Source organism: Camelus ferus, chromosome 4 (assembly GCF_009834535.1).
Source record: "Camelus ferus isolate YT-003-E chromosome 4, BCGSAC_Cfer_1.0, whole genome shotgun sequence".
Taxonomy (NCBI): Eukaryota; Metazoa; Chordata; class Mammalia; order Artiodactyla; family Camelidae; genus Camelus; species Camelus ferus.
In genome coordinates, this window is record NC_045699.1 from 46,498,292 (window position 1) to 46,519,865 (window position 21,574).

General features: G+C 44.4%; 1 protein-coding gene across 4 annotated transcripts in view; it reads right to left on the bottom strand.

Moving 5' to 3' along the window:
* Nucleotides 1-7,307, bottom strand: part of ANKS6 (ankyrin repeat and sterile alpha motif domain containing 6) — a 52,326-nt gene extending 45,019 nt beyond the window's left edge. For all 4 annotated transcript variants that reach the window (XM_032478060.1, XM_032478059.1, XM_032478058.1 and 1 more), the window contains exon 1: nt 6,874-7,307. In XM_032478060.1, the coding sequence (XP_032333951.1) occupies nt 6,874-7,229 (356 nt within the window). In that variant the 5' untranslated portion in view covers nt 7,230-7,307. The remainder of the gene's footprint in view (nt 1-6,873) is intronic.
* Nucleotides 7,308-21,574: the final 14,267 nt, after the last annotated feature.

The window sequence follows — 21,574 nt, forward strand, 5'->3', positions numbered from 1 at the left end:
CTCTCCCTGTGTAGCCTGAGCTGGGACACTGGGGAGACAGACAGCACCCACCAACTCTAATACCAGGAAGAGGAAAACAGATGCCTCTTCCCAGCAAAATCTCTTCCTTCTTTTGCCGCCAGAGGGCAGAAGAGTTCTGTTTTGCAGTGTTTTCCTGTTGGTGCACTCTTTCTGGGCTCAGAAATGTAAGGAGCCTTAGACTAAAAGGAAAAAAAAACAAGAAGAGAGGGGCTGGCGGTGCCAGCTTTTACAGGACCATAACGCCTGCATGACGCCTGAACCTGCAATCAATCTCTTGTTGCGCTCCCCTCCTCTCTGGAAGCGGGCTTTGTCCCTCATCTAAAATCCCAGGGCCTCCCTCCTTTCTGTGGAACCAGAGCCAAGGCTGAACTCTGGTCTGAACTTACAAATACCTTCTGGGACATGAACCTTAACAGTACCGGGTCAGTTGGTCTGCGGAGCACGGGGTGAGAGCTTCGTAAATTGGCTCCCCCAGCTGCAGGAGGACTGGCCTGTCCAGCCTCTTCTCCAAGAGCAGACAGAATGCAAGTCAGATGGAAATAAACTCAAATGCAGATAGCTGCAACCCCAACCTGTCTCCCTACCTTGTTCCTTCCTGCCCCTCCTCCACGCTAATATTCCCCAAACCTAAATCTGATGGTCAATGTTCCCACTGTTCAGCAGGAAGGCCTGCCAACTTTGTCAACCTCGTTTCCTCCCAACTCCCACACTGTACCTGGCCATGCTCACCAGCACTCACCAATTACACTCCTCCCACGCCACTGCCATCCTGCCTTTCCCACCACAGTACCCTCCTGTCCTTGTCTATGAAGCACACCCTTTATCCTGCTGCAGGATTCAGCTTAGATCTCGCCTCCTCTGAGCAGCTTCCAGACCAGCCCCCACACCAGCTGAGGTGCCCCTCGCTTGAGCACCCGCAATTCCTGTCCTCACCCCTACTGATGGACCAGAGTCCTCCTTCTACAACTGTGTCTCCCTGTTAGACTGTGCCCTCTCCAAAGTGGCTGACTTTGGCTGACCCACAGTGGAGCTCAGTAAATTCTATCAAATGAATGAGTGAATAAACAATTGGCATAACCAAGTAGAGGATGGTACAGAGACAGGCAATGGAAGCAGCTGAAGAACTGGTATATCCTCCACTGGAGCAGACAACTTGAAAAGACTACACTTTTAGCCATCAAGCATGAGGTTAAAATCTAGCATAATCCCTAACAGCAGATAACAGGGGTACTGTCATGTTTTTATCTCACTGGATCTTTTTTTTTAATTTTAATTTTTTCATTGAAGTACACTTGATTTACAATGTTTCAGGTATACAGCAAAGTGATTCGGTTACATATCAATATATAGAGATATAGATATATATTCTTTTTCAGATTCTTTTCCATTTTAAGTGATTACAAGATATTGAATATAGTTCCCTGTGCTATACAGTAGGCCCTTGTTGTTTATTTTATATATATTAGTGTGTTTCTGTTAATCCGAAATTCCAAATTTATCCCTTCCCCCTTACCCCTTTGGTAACCATAAGTTTGCTTTCTATATCTGTGAGTCTATTTCTGTTTTAAAAGTCTACAAATAATAAATGCTGGAGAGGGTGTGGAGAAAAGGGAACCCTCCTACACCGTTGGTGGGAATGTAAATGGAGAACAGTATAGAGAGGTGCCTTAAGAAACTAAAAATAGACTTACCATATGATCTAGCAATCCCACTCCTGGGCATATATCCAGAGAAAACTCTAACTCAGAAAGATACATGCACTGCAATGTTCATAGAAGCACTATTTACAATAGCCAAAACTTGGAAAAAACCTAAATGTCTACAGACAGATGAATGGATAAAGATGTGGTATACACATACAATGGAGTATTACTCAGCCATAAAAAGAATGAAATAATGCTATTTGCAGCAACATGGGTGGATTCAGAGATTATCATAAGTGAAGTCAGACAAAGATAAATATCGTATATCACTTATATGTGGAATCTAATAAAAATGATACAAACGAACTCATTGGATCTTAATACACCCTAAGATAAAATGATAATGCCTGTTCCACAGAGGAGGAAACTGAAGAGTAGAATAGAAAGCAATAATCCAGAGCCTCTCAGTTTGGAAGTGATACAGCCGAAAACTTGAACCAAGACCCTAAAATCCCAAACCCCAGTTCTTCTGGCATAACAAAGTCACAGAGGAGAAAAACGGCTGAATGTGAGCAGAAATGCTGACATTTGGGATGCTTTCTGAATTCATGAGCAGCCCAAGAGGTCACTTAATTAGGCTGAAAATATAAAAGGATTCAATGAAGGCTGAGATAATTTCATGGATGCTAAGTTTCTAATAGGTAATTACTGAAGATGGGGAAGCTCAGGGCTCTCTGGGCAGCTGCTCCAATTACCAATTAATTTCAGCAAATAACACCTGTGTTGAAAGACCTGGCACACACACCCACTCTCAAAGTACTGGGCTGAGAGGCCAGCTCTGCCACGCTGGCAGGCGGAAAACTGAAGGGCAGAAGAAGGAAAGTAAGGAAGCCAAGGGTGAAGTTAGAGCCAAAGCAAACACCATGCAACCTGTCCCTCTAGTGGCTGGTAAATTTGGAGACTGGTTTCCTTGTGGCCAACACCAAAAGGAGAATGGTCAGTTACAGGTTTCAGGCTGGGAGCACAGGCTGGGACCACAGGCTCTGGAGCCACCTGCCTAGGTGTGAATCTGACTCTGCCACTTACTAGCTGCGCAGCCTTGGACAAATGACCTAATTTCTCTGAGCCTCAATTCTTGATCTGTAAAGTGGGGAATAGTACCTACTTCCTAAGGTTTTGTGTGGCTTGAGTGAGTTAATTCATTTGAAACACTTAGCACAGTGCTCAACACCAAGTAAGTGCTCAATAAAGGTTATCGCTTGAATAGGAGAAAACATGAATGTAACCATCTCTGATACTAAAACACCCACAAGAGACCAAACTGCAGTCCAGGCACAGGGCCTCTCATGGCCTGGCCCAATCCAATGATGCTTTGGAATACAGAGAGCTGGGATGATAAACAGATGCTCACTGCACCGAAAGTGGCAGCTGCCAGGAGCACCACCTTGAGGTACTTACTCTGAGGCATATCTTAGATTCAGGGAAGAAAAGCACAAGACTGGAACGTGTCAGCACACAGCCATGTGTTTGGCCGTCCTGATCCAAGGGATAGACAGACAGTGTATCCTTTAGGAAGTCTCCCTACATGTTATTCCTCAACACTGAGCTTTTGATATGGATTCAGCAACAGAAAGCTTTAGCACAACCCAGCACAAAGGTGACATCTGAGCACAGGTGGTCAGTATCACAAACAGAAGGACAATACATTTTAAAGTACCAGGCCCTGCCAGGGCTCAGCTAAAGGCTGAGAGTTAATTCTCATCCTCTCACCAGACTGTCAGATTCTACCATAGTCTCATAGGAGTGAATTAAAGAGTATGTCAAAGCTAACGCTCCCAAAAGAGCACTTGTAAGATAAACGGAGGAATAAAGAGGAACATAATTAGTCCAGAGCTTCTTGATTTGCAAGTGACAAAGTCAGGACACTTGGATCACAAATTCTAGCTCTTTTTACAATACCAAATTGTAGAGAACAAGGAAAATCCTCTTAAAATTTAAATTATTGGTTAACAGAGTTTAGGTTCATTCTTCTGAGTCTCCTACACCATCAAGATTAACAGAAATTAATTAGGTGAAATTAACCAGATAACTTTGACCATCCTGCAGAAGTTGGTTAACAGCAAAAATTGGTGATCAGCATCATTCAGATACCCTGAAGCATATCAGGTGCTGCAGACATAAATCTCGCTCAGCCAGGCCCTCAGGGGCTCACTAAGGGCTCCCTCTATCAGTGGCTCCCAAACCTACCTTGTGGGAGAATCGCTGGGGAGCCTCTGCTCAGAGTTCCTGTTCCTCTCAGGTGTTCTGAATCACAATTCCAGAAAGGGAACACAGGATCTGATTTGGAAAAGCATCTCAGTGATTCTCATGTGCGGCCAGGTTTGGGTGCTACTGACAAAGGCAACCAGCTCTAACATGGAGTGGTGGGCATGCCGGCAGAGGCCTGCCCAGGGCTGAGAGACCAGAGAATGGAGGGATATCATGGCAGGCTTTCCAGAAGAAGCTAAGCTGGGAGGAAGAAGGGGGCTTCACTGAGAGAAGGGAAGGAAGGGGCTTCCTGTATGTGGTTATGGTCAGGGCTCTGCAAGCAGACTCTCCAAATCTGCTGACTAGCTGTATTCTCAGGAGCAAATTTTGTAATCTCAAATTCTCATCCGTAAAGTGGAGATAATAGTCTTGGCACATAGTAACTGCTCAATAAGTGTTAAGTCTAAATAAAATAAACATGCAGGGAAACACAAAGAAGGCCTGGATGAAATCATCTTGGCCTGACTTTAGGAAATCCGGGGGAAAGGAGAAGAGAGAAACTGGGGAGAGGTCCAAATGTGAGAGCCTCAAATGCCACACTAAGAGCTCTGACTAGGGAAGCCATTGCAGGAGGGGCACAGACAAACATTCATTTGAGAAAGATATGGAAGCTCTGCGGAGGATGGATTACAGAAGGCACACCTGGAGGAAGGGAGTGCAGTGGGAGGCCACTACAAACGCGTGGCCGGGACTAAGGCAGAGGGGAAGGAGGAGGGTATGGATTCAAGAGAGGTTATGGCACAGACAGGTTCTAGGCTGAAGAGTTACCTGGAGTTTTAAAGCCTGGAAGAGTGGATGGGGCCACTAAGAGAGATAGGGAACCTCAGAAGAAAGGTCCATAGCCCAAAAAGCTTTATGGTCATTCCATACTGCTCCAGGCAAGAAATCAGGTGTCTTAAGACAAAGGGTCCCAACACAATGATCGGTTTATAAAACACTGCATTAATCCATGTGAATGAGCAGCATGAATGTTACAACTGGGATGTGTTCCCAAAGTGTGCTTATAGATTGAAATAAATGCCCAAGGGCTAAAGAACAGTTAGGCAAACCACAGTACCATCCCATGGATGGAATATCACACAGCAGCTGAAAATGACATATTTGAAAATGATGCAGAATAAAAATTTGCCAGCAATACAAATTAGAACAACTCTGTAACACTTAGAAAATAACTCAGAAAGAAAATATTATTGTGTCACAATGGGAAGATTCTGGGTAAGACTGTTGTGATTTCAATGCCTTTCAGAAAAACAAATGGCTCATACATATGGAAAGATGTTTTACTTCACTCAGTTTAACAAATGCAAATCACAGCCACTCGAAGATATTTTTCATTCATCAGACACAAAAATCCAAAAGTCTGATAATATACTCTGCTGGAAAGGCTGCAGAAAACCAGGCCCTTATATATACTGCTGCTGGGAGGGTAAACTGGCACTCCTATTGTGTGCAGCAGAATAATGGGCTCCCCAAAGATGTCCACATCCCAATCCTCAGAACCTGTAAATATGTTAGGTCTCATGGCAAATGGGAAATTAAGTTTGCAGGTAGAATTAAGGTTGCTAATCAGCTACCCTTAAGATGGGGTGATTATCCAGGTAGGCTCAGTGGAATCACAAGGGTCCTTTAAATGTGGAAGAGGGAGGCAGAAGAGTCAGAAGATGTGATGACAGAGCAGAGGTCAGGGTGATGTGATCGCTGCTGGCTTTGTAGTACATTGTTACAGCAGCCATAGGAAACTAATACACCTGTATGGAGAGCAGTTTGGCAACAGCCATCAAAATTACAAGTGACTTCTGTTCCCTCCTTTGGGAATTTCTCCAAGAAACTGGGTGGGACCCAAATAGATGGCAGACAGGACTGAGAGACTTCACTGTATACCAGTTTCTTTATACCAGATTTTCAAGTCCTGTTCATCCTACTTCCTGAGTACAGCTCAAACTCATCAATTTGCCCTCCCACCACTGTCTCTGCTCTGGTCCAGGCCACCATCACTTCTTCCTGTATTGTGGTAATCCCCTGCTAACCAGCCTTTCTGACTCTAGCCCTTCCCTCCAATCCATCCTCACACTGCAGCAATAGTGATCTTTCCAAACATAAATCTGATTCTGTCACTAGCCCTGCCTAGAACTTCCCATTACTCCCCAGTGCCCTTAGGATAGCTCACCTTTCTCAGCTTGCCACCAGGCATCTTCCTCTTTCCAGAGAGGGCTCATCTCCCAATACTCCCAACCCCTCCCAGCCATAACATTGTTCTAGCAATCCTACCACTGCCTGTTTCACTTTGGCTGCCAACCTTTGCATGGGCCTCCTATCACCCCCTTCCCACCTTCCCCTTCTTCTGTCCTGGTCAACTCTCAGGCATCCTCGGGTCTCCACTTGAATATATACATCATCCTTACCAGAAACCTTCCACCACCTCCCGAAACTGGGTCTGCTACTCCCAGAGCTCCCCGAACTTTCCCAGTCAAGCCTGTTCCTTTGCCTGGCCTGCTCAGTGGCATATGAGCTGCTCCAGTGGGTCTCGAAGCATTCTGGACGTGAAGCTAGGGTGGGCAGATAGGTTCTTTGGAAACCTTTATCGCAAGAAGGAATGAATGAACATCTTCAAGGTTCTGAGTCTCTACAATTCTATCTGCAGTCCCCAGATTCTGTTTTGAAAGTCCAATGTTTCTAAGATTCTAATTTTACGTTATTAAAAAGCGCGTCCACGTCTCGTCATATGCCAAGCTGCTCAAAGTTTACCATTCCAACTCTCTCTTAACCAGTCCTTCACTCTTTACCTCCTGAAGCGTTTGCGGGAGCCATCGGACAGGTCCGGCCACCTGAGCCTTCCCGCGCCCCGGAGGCCGCTGGCCACCACCCTGGGTCCCCCCGACCCCCCGCGCCTCCGACCCCTCACCTGGCCGCCTGCATGAGCGCGCTCCAGCCGTAGTGGTTGCGGCTGTTGACCGAAGCGCCGCGGCGCAGCAGGAAGCGCACCAGGGGCTCGTGGCCCCCGGCCGCGGCGAACTGCAGCGCCGTGTTGCCCGCCTCGTCCGAGCAGTCCACGGGCACTGGAGCTCCGGCCGCCGTCGCCGCCGCCCCGGGCCCGGCCGCCTCGGCCCCCGCCGGCTCCGCGCCGGCCTCGGGCTCCGCGCCGCGCTCCGCCGGTTCCGCCGCCCCCGGCTCCAGCAGCCGCCGCGCCGTCTCCGTGTCGCCCTGATCGCAGGCGCGCAGCAGCAGCTGGAAGGCCGGGGGCAGCCCGCCCTCGCCCATCGCGGCCCGCGGCCCGCGCCTGTCTGCCCAGCCAGCCGCGCCGACTCCGCCCCCGGATACCGCGCGCCGGCGCCCCCTTCCGCCCGTCCGCGCGCCTACTGTGTGCCGGGCGCGCGCCGAGGGCAAGGCCGCGTGCCTACTGTGTGCTGGGCGCGCGCTCGGGAGCAGGGCGCGCCTCCATCGCCTGCGTCGGGGGGAGCGAGGGCCGGACAGCGGGTTCCGGGAAGCTCCGAGCAGCGTCCGCAGTCGAGCTCGCGGGTTCGCCTTTGCCTTTTCGGCCCCCGGTTGCAGCCCTCCCGGCGGCTCCGGAGACTTCCTGTCCCGTGCGGAGGTTGGAGCGGCCGCCTCAGCCCTCCTCACACTGCGAGCTCCCGACCACTGGGCCGGGGTCTGAGTCCACCGCCTCAGGGGCCTGGCCTGTGACTTGCGCCGCTGATAACCCTAGCGCCCGGTACTTACTCGGCGCTTCCTAAATAGTCCTTGACTGAATTAAGGAATGAATGGGTCTACTCTGTCCACCCAGAAATGTCCTGCGGGGCCGTCAGTGCCGTCCTTACCTGGGATGTGCGTTAGGGCTACAAGCAACTTCTGTACTTTCATCTCTCTTCACCAGTGGTTCTTGAAGCAGCACCATCTGGGACATTTTACAAATGCAAATTTTCTCATCCCACCGCAGACCTGAATCTCCGAAACCGAGTGTGGAGACTAGCCATCCGTATTTTAACAAGCCCTTTAGGTGATTCTGAGGCGTGCTAAAGTTTGGGACCCACTCTGATCTTTTACAGCAGTACTGTCAGCTTTGGGAAAGCTGATCATCCCCATACGATCACTCCCCAAACGATCACCCCCAATTTACAGAGAAGGCAACTGAAGCTTGCTGAAGGCCACATGACTAAACATGAGGAGAGCTTTGACTAGGAACTGGGTATTCTGACATCTAGTCCAGTTCTCTTTCTATTCTGAACAGATATCTACTGAGTGCCTACTGTGTGCCAGGCATTACTCTAGGTGCTGGAGAAGCTTCAGGGAACAAAATAAAATCCCTGCCTTCCTGGGCCTGACAGTGGGGAAGAGACAGGCTGTAAACACGCAAACAAGTAAGTAACTTGTATGTCAGATGGTGATGAGTGTTATTAAGATAATAAATAGAACATAGCATAAATCCAAGTAAATGGGACAGGGGATGGTGTGTTATTTTATAATAGGTTGGGTGGAGAAGGTGTCACTGAGAGTGTAACATTTGCACAGAGACCTGAAGGAATTGAGCAATCGAGTCATGCTGACATTTGGAGAGAGTGCAATCTAGGCAGAGGGAAAGAGAAAGATTCTAACCAGAGCAGCCCTGCCAGCAAATAGCTTACGCCACATGCTCATCATGATAATAGATATTAACATTCTGATCTAGAGTATTTGGTTTCCATAGACTGTCAGCTGTGGCCCCAAAGCCTAGCAAGAAGCTAGATGTAACGGTAGGTGTTCTGTACATGACTATTAAATGACTAAGTCTCATGTGCAGGATTATAATACAGAACAGAATTTGATGAGTGGGTGAGGAAGGAATAAGGGTCATGACTTTGACAGACCCAAGATGATGGTAATGCCCTTGGGATCTGGGCCAGCAGGGCTGGAAGAAAAGGTCTTCTAGGCGAAATGTAAAGATGAGGAAAAGTCTCTAAAGTACACAGGGCTCAGACTGCAAAATGATTCAGTGCCAGGGATTTATTCTGTTTATTCTGTGAGTAATGGAGAGTCATGGAAAGCATTTGAGCAGGTGAGTTACAGGGATAGAGTAATCCCTTAGGCCATGTTGGAACTGGAACAGGCATACCTTGGAGATATTTCAGGTTCAGTTCCATACCACCACAATAAAGTAAGTCACATAGGTATTTTTTGGGTTTCCCAGTGCATGTAAGTGTTATGTTTACACTATACTATAATCTATTAAGTGTGCAATAGTGCATGTCTAAAAAATACATACATACATTAATTTAAAAATACTTTATTGCTGAAAATGCTAGCCATCATCTAAGCCGTCAGCAAGTCATAATCTTTCTGCAATAGTAACATCAAAGGTCACTGATCACAGATCACCATAACAGATATAATAATAATGAAAAAGTTTGAAATGTTGCAAGAGTTACCAAAATGGGATTCAGAGACACAAAGTGGGCAAATGCTGTTGGAAAATGGTGCTGATAGACTTCCTCGAACAGGATTGCCAAAAACCTTTAGTCTATAAAAGACAACATATCTGGGAAGCACAATAAAGGAAAACACAATAAAACCACATGTACCTGACACTGTCCCTCATTTCCAGATTTGGCCCCATTCACCACAGTAGAGGTGAGAATGACTTGGTTTTGAATGTCTAATGAAGAACTGTTCCCTTGAAAATCCTGCGCAATTGCTTCCTTGTCTTATTCTATTTATTCAGGTATCTTACATTTTACTAACTTGTTATTTCATTGTAAAAGTAATGTACACGGTAAAAACAAAACAAATTCCAACAGTATAAAAGGGCATAAAGTGAAAGCAAAAGTTCTTTTCCCTCCTTCCCCACTTTCCTAGTTCTCCTTCCTGTAGGTAACTGAGATTCGCATTTATTTTATCCTTCCAAAAACATTTCATACGTATTCAAACATGCACACCTACACATAGGCATTAATCAAGCTTCTGGATTGTAAGCAACAGAAATGAACCCTCTGCATTATTTAAGCAGAAAGATTTAATACAAGTTTGTTTGTTGTTTGTTTGTTTGTTTGTTTTTTATAGCTCACAGACCTCACAAGGGCAAGAGAACCAGCCCTGGAGGCCCCACAACCAGGAACAATGTCCCAAATCATGCCAGGCTGCACACTATACCAGGATGGAGCCCTTTTAGGTGTCACCAGCTTCAGAGTCAGAGCCTGAGGTGGGAACATCTGAATGGCCTGGCCAGGTCAAAAGTTTGGCCTGGCAGAAAGGGAGCCTGGGAAAATGTATTTCTGGCATTTTCAGCATGTAACGTGGGAAGTAGGCTCCAGTGTAGGTGCCCCGGATGGAGAAGACTCTCCAGGAGAGGAAGGGAGTTCTGATGTTGGGCAGCCAAAAAGGATAACAGATGTCTACTACAAATAGTCCCTCTAGAGTGGATCTCTATTGCTTACACTGGCCCTGCCTCTCCTACTCGGGAAAGAGACACCTCTTTCTTCTGGGGAGCCTCCCCCCCAACTTTCAGCTCTTGTGTTCAGTGATTAGCACCTGTCCAAGCCCATTCCAACTGCTTCAGCCCAGGATTTTTTGCTAAAACAAATGGGAAGGAGGCCTTCTTTGCTGAAGTTGTTGGCTGTTAGGATGTCATAAGCCAGGCTGGGGCTCACTCTGTTCCCATTAGAAGACAGCCTGCCTGAGAGTGAAACCACCACACAGAAAAGCAGAGACATGTGATAGAAAGAGATGGGATGAGAATCCTCTCCCATTATTTTTGGTTAGATTTGTTTTGAGCAGGATTGTCACTTGCAATCCAAACCTTAACAATGCATATTTTACTTTTTAAATGAATGGTTTCCTGCTATGCATGCTATTCTGAATATCCACGCCCCCACCCCCTTCATTTAACAAATGACTTGGGTATCTTTCCATGGAGGTGAATATAGATCCACTGCATCCTTTTTAATGGTTGCATGTAACACCATTAATCAGATGTACCATAATTTATTTAATCATTTTAAAATGATGCACAATTAGCTTGTTTCCAGTTTTGTGCTATTATAAAAAATCCTGCTTGTAGCAGTCAGGGTCCCAGCAGGAAACAGATGGCACACTTGGCTGAGGAAAGGAAGGAATGTTTATTAAAGGACTAAATACAGACATGTGGGCAGGATATACTAAGAGCTACAAGGGATGATGCAGTACTCGGAGGCTAGTAACAGTAGGGAGCCATTACCACCCCAGGCCTGAATGAGAAAGGGAGAGAGCAGTTACTGGAATTTAGCAAGAGAGAAAACTGGAACGATCTACCTGAGAAGAGTTAATGGAGCTTGATAGAGGGACACAGCCAACCCCAGGCAACCCAGTAGGGAGTAATCCCCAGAGGAATAAAAACCTCTGACCTCGTCCTCCTCTGGCCCTCTGATCTCCTGCCACTGCTCCTCCTTGGCCAAACCCAACTGTTAGCCAGAGTTCAGAGCCTGCTGATGTGATCATCCTCACGGTCAGCCTCCCAGGGTTTGGAGCAGGGAGGAGAGAGACTCAGCGGGGCAAATAAAGATTCCAGCACCTTGCTGCTCAAACCGTGGTCCTTGGTCAGCAGCATCAGTACCTTCTGGGAGCTTCTTAGAAATATAGCAACTTGGGTCCATCCCAGACCTATTGAACCAGAATCTGCATTTCAACACCATCCCCAGGTGATTTGTGTGCACAGAGGTTTTGAGAAATGGACCTAGCACATCTTGGTATGTAAATCCCTTCTGCAAGAGAATCTACAGTCTTATTTATGAACTCTTTTCCAGTGTTTTTTCATTGATCCCTGTGTTGGTTTGGGTCCTCTGAGAATCAAATGCCACAATGGTTTTTTCTGGGAGAAATGCTTGTATAGGATAAGGGAGGAAGGAGGAGGAAAGGGGAAGGTGAGCCTTCAGACCCACATGGAGGTCTGACAACTGGGAAAATAGAGTAGGAAGGGAGGAGGCTTGAGTAGGAAGAGCTTCAGACTGCCTTGTCGTTATGGGAATGTCTTGGCCCGGCCTACGGGGAGTCCTCAGGCAAAGGGATTCTGCTAAATTTTCCTGCATCAGGCAGAAGTGGGTGGATTTTGGTCCCTGACTGGGAGAAACCAGAGGAAGGAAATATAGTCTCAACAAGAATAGTACAGAGGATCCAAAGATGTAGCAGCTAGGCTCCCGGTCAACTGTTCTCCCCACAGGAGGTTATCTTGAAAGGTGATCTGAGCAGTGCACTTCCATCACCAACACAATCCCTGTTCAACCAACGTTAATTGAGTGCCTTCTGTATGCCAGGCATTATGTGTGTTGGATGATAGGGACACAGCCCCTGACCCCCAGGGAATCCCACATGATTGCAGAGCAGGGTGGTCTGTGAGCTTTTGTCATCGATTCAGAAGAAGATGTCAGAGTTTGGGGGTGTCATTGACAGCTTCATGGGCCACAAGTGTGGCCACAAGTTGGGCAGAAACACTGGGTGTGATCTGGGTGGTTGCAGGAGAAGAGAAGAGACAGACTGGAAGAGAGAACAGGGAGGGAGGGGACCAGAGACTAGTGCAGTGAATTGGAAAGGAGGTAAGGAGGGTGTGGAAATAAAATAATCTCTGAAGAGTATGTGTTTACCTTAAAGTGTCTAACTTCTTTTTCCTAGTAAGATAATAATGTTTGCTGTAAGGAGTTCCAATGTTGTAGAAATATGGAATGCAAGCTCCTTGAGATCAATGGCTCTGAGTATTTACCATCATATCCCTAGAATCTAGTACACTGACTTTCAAGCGGTAGGTGATCAATAAATATTTGTTGAAAAAAGGACCAAATTTAATGAAAATGGAAGGGCCAAGGAGTTTCACTCATCAGAAATAAATGAAATACAGTTAATGGTTTGGTGACTATTTCTTTAGAGTTTTTTCTTTTGCATATATTAACATATTTTACCAAAAGAGGATCATACTATCCATACAGATCTACAAGGTGCTTTTCCTGACTTAAAGATACATCTTAAGCACATTTGTTTGTGAAGCATCTAGAATTAATGTCATCCTTGTTTTTTTTTAAAACACTTTTAAATTGAGTTATAGTCATTTTACAATGTTGTGTCAAATTCCAGTGTAGAGCACAATTTTTCAGTTAAATATGAACATACATATATTCATTGTCATACTTTTCTTCACTGTGAGCTACCACAAGATCTTGTATGTATTTCCCTGTGCTATACAGTATAATCTTGTTTATTCTAATATGCTTGTCAGTATCTACAAAATTTGAAATCCCAGTCTGTCCCTTCCCACCCCCTACCCCCTTGGCAACCACAAGTTTGTATTCTATGTCTATGAGTCTGTTTCTGTTTTGTATTTATGTTTTCTCTTTTTTTTTTAATTCCACATATGAGCAATCTCATATGGTATTTTTCTTTCTTTCTGGCTTACTTCACTTAGAATGACATTCTCCAGGAACATCCAGTTTGCTGCAAATGGCATTATGTTGTCAGTTTTATGGCTGAATAGTATTCCATTGTACAAATATACCACCTCTTCTTTACCCAGTCATCTGTTGACAGACATTTAGGTTGTTTCCATGTCTTTGCTATTGTAAATAGTGCTGCTATGAACACTGGGGCACAGGTGTCTTTTTGAAGTAGGGTTCCTTCTGGATATATGCCCAGGAGTGGGATTACTGGGTCTTATGGTAAGTCTATTCCTAGTCTTTTGAGGAATCTCCATACTGTTTTCCACAGTGGCTGCACCAAACTGCATTCCCACCAGCAGTGCAAGAGGATTCCCTTTTCTCCACAGCCTCCCCAGCATTTGACATTTGTGGACTTTTGAATGATGGCCATTCTGACTGGTGTGAGGTGATACCTCATCGTAGTTTTGATTTGCGTTTCTCTGATAATTAGTGATATTGAGCATTTTTTCATGTGCCTATTGATCATTTGTATTTCTTCCTTGGAGAATTGCTTGTTTAGGTCTTCTGCCCATTTTTGGATTGGGATGTTTGTTTCTTTCTTATTAAGTCGTATGAGCTGCTTGTATATTCTGGAGATCAAGCCTTTGTCGGTTTCATCGTTTGCAAAAATTTTCTCCCATTCTGTAGGTTGTCATTTTGTTTTACTTATGGTTGCCTTTGCTGTGCAGAAGCTTATAAGTTTAATTAGGTCCCATTTGTTTATTCTTGCTTTTATTTCTATTGCTTGGGTAGACTGCCCTAGGAGAACATTTTTGAGATGTATGTATGTGAGATAACGTTTTGCCTTTATTTTCTTCTAGGAGGTTTATTGTATCTTGTCTTATGTTTAAGTCTTTGATCCACTTTGAGTTTATTTTTGTGTATGGTGTAAGGGAGTGTTCTAGCTTCATTGATTTACATGCTGCTGTCCAGTTTTCCCAACACCACTTGCTGAAGAGACTGTCTTTATTCCATTGTATATTCTTGCCTCCTTTGTCAAAGATTAGTTGACCAAAAGTTTGTGGGTTCATTTCTGGGCTCTCTATTCTGTTCCATTGGTCTGTATGTCTGTTTTTGTACCAATACCATGCTCTATAGTATTGTCTGAAGTCTGGGAGAGTTATTCCTCCAGCCTCTTTCTTTTTCTTCAATAATGCTTTGGCAATTCTAGGTCTTTTGTGGTTCCATATAAATTTTATTATGATTTGTTCTAGTTCTGTGACATTATGTCCTGGGTAATTTGATAGGGATTGCATTAAATCTGTAGATTGCCTTGGGCAGTGTGACCATTTTAACAATATTGATTCTTCCAATCCAGGAGCATGGGATATCTTTCCATTTTTTAAAGTCTTCTTTAATTTCCTTCATCAATGGTTTATAGTTTTCTGTGTATAAGTCTTTCACCTCCTTGGTTAGGTTTATTCCTAGGTATTTTATTACTTTGGGTGCTATTTTAAAGGGAATTGTTTCTTTACTTTCTTTTTCTGTTGATTCATCGTTAGTGTAAAGAATTGCAACTGATTTTTGAATGTTAATCTTGTAACCTGCTACCTTGCTGAATTCTTCGATCAGCTCTAGTAGTTTTTGTGTGGACCTTTTAGGGTTTTCTATATATAGTAACATGTCATCAGCATACAGTGTCACTTTTACCTCTTCTCTTCCAATTTGGATCCCTTTTATTTCTCTCTCTTGCCTGATTGCTGTGGCTAATGTCATCCTTGTTAGCGACCCTGTGGTATAGTAGTATATGAATGTGCAGTACTTACTTTATAATCTCCTATTAATGGATATTTGAGTTGTTCCCAACTTTTTGCTTTTGTATACAATACTATGATAAGCTTCCTGTAAGCTTATCTCTTGAGCACTTATGAATCTATTTCTGTTAGATAAATTCTTAGATGTGAAATTACAGAGTCAAAAGGATATGAACATTAATATTTCAAATAAATGTTACCTGGTTGCTTTCCAAGAGGTCATATCAGTTTGCATTCCTACCAACTAGGTAAGAGTGCCTGTTTATTCACATCCTAGACAACACTGTAATTAATAACCTTTTTAATCTTTGCCAATCTGATAGGTGAAGAAATATTTTGGAGTAAGTTTAGTTTGCATGCATTTTAAGTAGATAAGTTGAGCATGTTTTGCTACATTTATAGACCATTTATATCTCTTTTTGGGGGGAGCTATCCAAATAGTTTGGCTATTTTTATTTCTGTTTATTCCCTGTTGATTCATATATTGGGAAAATGTCATCTGCAAATATGTCTTTCTGACTTGTCTTTTGAGTTTATATTATTTTTGGCCTTACAGAATTTAAAAGTTTTTATGTCAAATTGATAAATCTTTTCTGTAAAAGTTTCTGGGTTTTTTTCACCTAATACTTTCATCGTTGGATTTTATTTTATTTTTTTACTTCGACATTTTAAGATCATTTGGAATTTATTTTGGTGTAAGTTATGAGGTTGGGATTTAACTTTGTTTTTCCAAATGTTTATCAAGTTGCCCCAACATTGATTGAATCAGCCATGTTTCCCCCTCTAATATCTGAAATGCCACATCTACTGTATATCATATTATGTTCTAAAAGGGATGTAGTGACCCCCTATGAAGGGAACTAATATGAAAAATCAAAAGTGCCTTCTACAGAATCAGTTTGTTGGTTGAGGAGCAGATGAGATAAGATGAGATATGGTTTGGTCAAAGAACAAATAAGCCCCCAAACTAACAAGAAGCCCAAGGAAAGGAGAAGCAACTCAATTTGGAAAGAGGTATGAAAAGAATTAAGTTCTCAGCTGGATTTGCCTTCTATGGATGCCAACTTGTCATCATTAATGACATTTATATAATGCTTAATCTGGGTAACTCTTGTTACTTTACCTCTATTAACAAACTATTTTATTTCTAATAGCTCCCAGGTGGTACCAGTGCTGCTGTTGTAAGGACCACACTTTAAGCAGCAAGGCACTGGGCATCTTCCACTTGCCCCTGCAGAAGCTCTCTCCATCCTGCTTTGTGCCCATGGAGGCTGTCTGTGTGGACTACATTACTCAATCCTTCCAAAACCCCTATTCAGGTACCATTATTATCATCATCATTTTATAGATGAGCACATTGAATTGAGAAAGGTTCAGTAACTTGCCTGAGGCCACACAGCAATCTGTGAGGGGGCTGGGCTTGAGCTCAGGCACATTGCTCAAAGGTTGAGCTCCTACCCATGAAGCTAAGCTGCCTTTTGGTCTCCACAGCAGACTGCAGTGAGTTATGCGGTGGGAAATATGTTGAATTAGGAGGCAGGAGACCAGGACTCAGATCCTTGTTCTGCCACTTGCACGTTGTGTGACCTTGGATAAACCACCTCACCTGTCCGAGCCCAGGTTTCCTCATCTGTCTGACTTCCAAGGTTGTCAGCGGGTAAAATGAGATGGTGCATGAAAAATAAAGCATAGCAGTTTATGGCACATATAGGTGGTCAGTAAGTGACAGCTCGTCCATCACCTGGGATTGAAACTGAGGTCTTATAAGGCCTAATTCCATCACGCTTTTCTCGGCAGCTGAGCCTCCTTTGGGACGCATTCCAGTGGGTGAGCTGGTCCAAGTTGTAATCCGTGTCTGTTTTCTAATTTGACCACAGATCTTAAATGTGTTGGGTAGTCTGGACAGAGGCCAAAAGACACAACTCCAAGCCTTTCCTATCACACCTGCCTTTCAGCACCAACCAGCAGACTCTGTTCTGTGGGTAAAGTCACCTCCCACTAGTCTGGTATCAGCAGCAGTTTGTTCTGGATAGGAGCTGCTTTGCATGGTTCACCCCAAACCTTGTCCCGCTCCTGGAGCCCCAGGGGAGATGCTCATGGAAGGCCCATTTCCTCCAGGGAGGCTAGAAACCAGAAGCTATGAATCCAAACAGATGGCAAATGAGATCCTAACTCTCTCTGCCTGAGCCACCAACTTGTTAGAGACCTTCTCCTCTACTCCGTCTCAGGCTCCCCATCTGTAAAATGAGAGAATGAGATTAGACTTAGGCTTATTAACTTTTTGTCTGTAGTCCACTCGAGAATAGAGAATATTTGATAAAAAGCTTTGGACTAGCTTCCCAGTTTACACACTCTATCTTTCTATAGGAGATACAAAACTTCATTTCCCTGAGCTGGGTACCAGCAGAGGGAGTTCCAGATTAACCTAAAATATGATCTCTGATATCACTTTAACATTCAGGTATCCATGTAAACATTACTTCCTCAGAGAAGCCTTCCTAAACCCCTAAACTAGACCAGGTTCTACTAGGATAAGCCCCTTTAGTTCCCTGCAATTCTTCTTGAAAATACTTATCACAACTCTAATAAGTTATCTTTTTATTATCTGTCCATTCCACTACACTCTTAGCACCATGATGTCAAAAATATCTGTCTTATGACAAAGATTCTCTCCTTGGCCAAGCTCTAGACAGGTTCCTCTGAACCCTCCTCTTGACTAGGGCCCAACCTTGACCTATAAAAACACAAATGATCTCATCCACCAACCTCCCCTCATATTAAAAGACTTAAACACTAACATATTTTCTAAGACTATGACCCTAGGCCCCCCTTGAGTGCCTGCCTGAGAAAGCTCAGGCTACCCAAAGAATTTACTGTTTGTTCTGTCCAATACCTAACCAGAGGCCCCTGACCACCCTTCTTAGAACATTTATTACAAAGGGCTTACAATTCTGAATCCTTCCTCTGTCCCTTTGAGATGTATATGTATCTCCTATAGTTCAGGAGTGTCTTTCTCAAGGACCTGAAAGCCATTCCTTTAAAATGTAGTCATCAGGAAGGATAGGGCCTCTGTCTCCCAGTCTCAGTCAGAGGATGGAATCCTAACTTCGATGGTTGCCAGCCAACAGGGGTGGCTGGGCTCGTCAGCACTTATGCTCACCAATCCTTTGTAATTTTTCACTTCCTCGACTCTGCTTAGAATTCCAGTCACCTCTGTGCAAATCAAAGTTGAATCATTTCATGCTGGACCCTCTTCCCTATTGCAATAGTATGTTACTGATTCAAACCAATCCTTACCACTTAAACTTAGTACCCACGTTTGTTTATCATTGACACATGCTCATTGTGTGTGCCTAATCCCTAGCATGGTGCCCAGCACATAGCAGATGCTCAGTAAATATTTCCTGTTGAAATATGTTGATTAAAATCATCCATTTGTTCCAGTTATCTATTGCTGTGTTACAAACCATCCCAAAGCTTCACAGTGTAAAACAACAGCCATCTTATTATGTTGATGGATCCTGTGGGTTGGGGATTTGAAGAGGGCACCTCTCCTCTCTGTTCCGTAATGCCTAGGGCCACAGCTGAGATGAGAATGGCTTGAGGAGCCACTTCCAAGATGACTTCACTCACCTGTCTGATGCCTGGGCTGTCTGGGCTGGCTGAAGGTTGGGCACAGCTGGCACTGTTGACTGTCTACCTGTGGCCTCTCCAGCTTGATGGCATCAGGATAGTTGGATTTCTTCCCTGGAAGCTCAAGGCTCCAAGAGCAGTGATCCCATGAACAAGGTAAAAGCTTCATGGCCTTTTACATCCAGCCTGAGAAGTCATAGAGCTTCACTTCTACCATATTCTGTTGGCTGAAGCAGTTTAAGTCTACCTCGATTCAAGGGGAGGGAGTATCAAAGAATTTGCAGCCTGGTTTTAAAATCACCATGCTTTCAGAGTCAGATTGGGGAGCATTCTCTTACAATTAATCCTCTATGTCACTGAGGATTAATTAGACTTGACTGCATAGGACAGAAAACCCATAGGAACAGTGGCTTAAACAAGACAGAAGTTTATTTCTCTCTCGCATAAACAAAGCCTAGAAGGAGGCCATCAGGACTGGTTCAGTGTCCCCAGGGTAGGGAATTGGGCTCCTTCTGCCATGTTATTTCACCATCCTCAGTGCATGACCTGAGGTGGTTGCTTGAGTTCCAGACTTCATAGCCACAGTCCAGCCAGCAAGAAGAAGAAAAGGTAAGGAAGTTTCCTTTAAAGACATTACTCCAAAGCCCCACTGTGACACTGCCACTTATAGCCCATCAGTGGCACACTTAGTCACGTGGCCATGCCTAGCTGCAAGGGATGCTGGGAAATCTAGTCTTTATTTAGGAAGACCATGGGCCCAGAGAAACAAACACATTGAAAAAAAGAGTCTCTCTTGTTAGGGGAAAAGAGGAGATTGGATATTAGCTGACCTCCAGCAGTTTCTGCCACACCTTTTTATTCTGTTCTATTTCCTGTTCTGCTACTGACCAACTGTGGGCCTGGACAACACACCTCCTTGGGCCTTGTTTCCAGTTAGGGAGGAGGGTGCTGCAATGTAATAAGGAAACTCAAAGTATTAAGCAAATAAAAGTGTCAGTACTCTGGTCCAGGGAGAAGAACTGGAGCCTCACCAAGTCAGCTTCCTTTTTTACTTTTCCGGGTGGTCCCCTGGGGTTCCTGGGAGCAGATTTTGAAAACTCCCAGACTGAGTGAGTTGCTGAGGCCCTTCCAGCAAGAAGATCTGATGAATTCATGTTTGTTACATTTTGGGAATAACTTCTCTCTATACTTAACCAGGCTGTGCCCTCCGTCAGATACCTCCCCAGTGAGTTCAAACAGGTGCCTTTGAAAGCGAGTGTGAGACATAGAGCAAGCTATGAACTGAGCACTTACCGTGTGTCTGACACTGAACCAACTTCTGGGATCATAAAGTGACTACAGCTCATACTCTTAGTCCTTTACAGTCTCTTTGTTACAAGGCCAGTGCGTGAATGAAACACAATCCAATGTAGCAAGGGCTGGAACAAAGTATGATGGTGCTGTGGATTGAATTGTGTCCCGCACCCCCACCAAAGATAGGAAGTCTAATCCTTGATACCTATGAATGTGACCTTATTTGGGAATAGAGTCTTTGCAGATGTAATCAAGTTGAGGTCATTAGAGTGGGCCCAAATCCAATGACCAGTGCCCTTAGAAAAAGAGTCGAAAGCACACAGAGACAAACAGACCAGAAGAATGTCCTGTGACCATGGAGGCAGAGATTGGTGGGATGCATCTACAAGCCAAGATGTGCCAGGGATTGTTGGCAACACCAGAAACTAAGAGAAAGATGTGGAACAGATTCTCCCCTTGGAGCCTTCAGGGAGCTCATGTCCCTGCTAATGAGACTAATTCTGGGCTTTTAGCCTCCAGAACTGTAAGGGAATACATTTCTGTTGTTTTTAGCCACCTTAGTTTGTGGTACTTTGTTATGGCAGTCCTCGGAAACTAATAGACATGGTCGGTTTGATACTCAACTTGGCTAGGCTTTAATCCTCAGTTACTCAATTAAACACTGATCTAGATGTTGCCATGAAGGTATTTTGTAGATATGATTAACATTTGCAATTAATTGACTTTAAGAAAGGAGATTATTTAGGTGGACCTGATTCAATCAGTTAAAGTCCTCAAGAGCTGAACTGATACTGCCCTAGAAAATAAGATATTCTGCCTGTGGACTGCAGCTTCAGCTTATGCCAGAGTTTTAGCATGTCTTACTCTGATGGTCTACCCTATAGATTTTGGACTTGCTTAACCAGTCCCCACAACTGCATAAGCCAATTTCTTACAATAATGTCTTAATATATCTCCGACCAGTTTTGTTTCTCTGGTGGAATCTTAACATACAAAAGGATGATATAATCTTGCAATACATTTGCTTAAAAGACTGTGGAATTGCTGAAGGCTTCATAGAGGTGGTGGCTTTTGGCAGGGCCTTGAAGGATGGGTAAGAGTTTGCTAGGTGGGGAAGGGCATTTCAAGCATAGAGAACAGCATGTACAAAAGCCTTGAGTGAAACTCAAGCTTATACTTTATTTGCATATGATGTTGCAAAGTGTAAAACTGACAGCCTATAAAGGCCTGTGTAAACCTACAGACAGGGTCCAGAGCTTGGAATGTTAACTCCTCTGGGCCCGCTGGCATAATAAACCTGTGTTCTCCAACTCTCCGAGTGCTGCTTGGTCTCTCTCGCCGGATCCAGGTTGCTGTCACAACTGAGCTGTAACACATTTGTCCGCAACATTTCCTCTCTTACCAGACTGTAAGGGTTAGATGAGATAACAGCAGTGAAATTCGTAGCACCCTTCTCAGCGCACTTGGCTAACATTTACGGAGCGCTTAAGAAGTGCCAGGCACTGAGCTGAGGGTTATA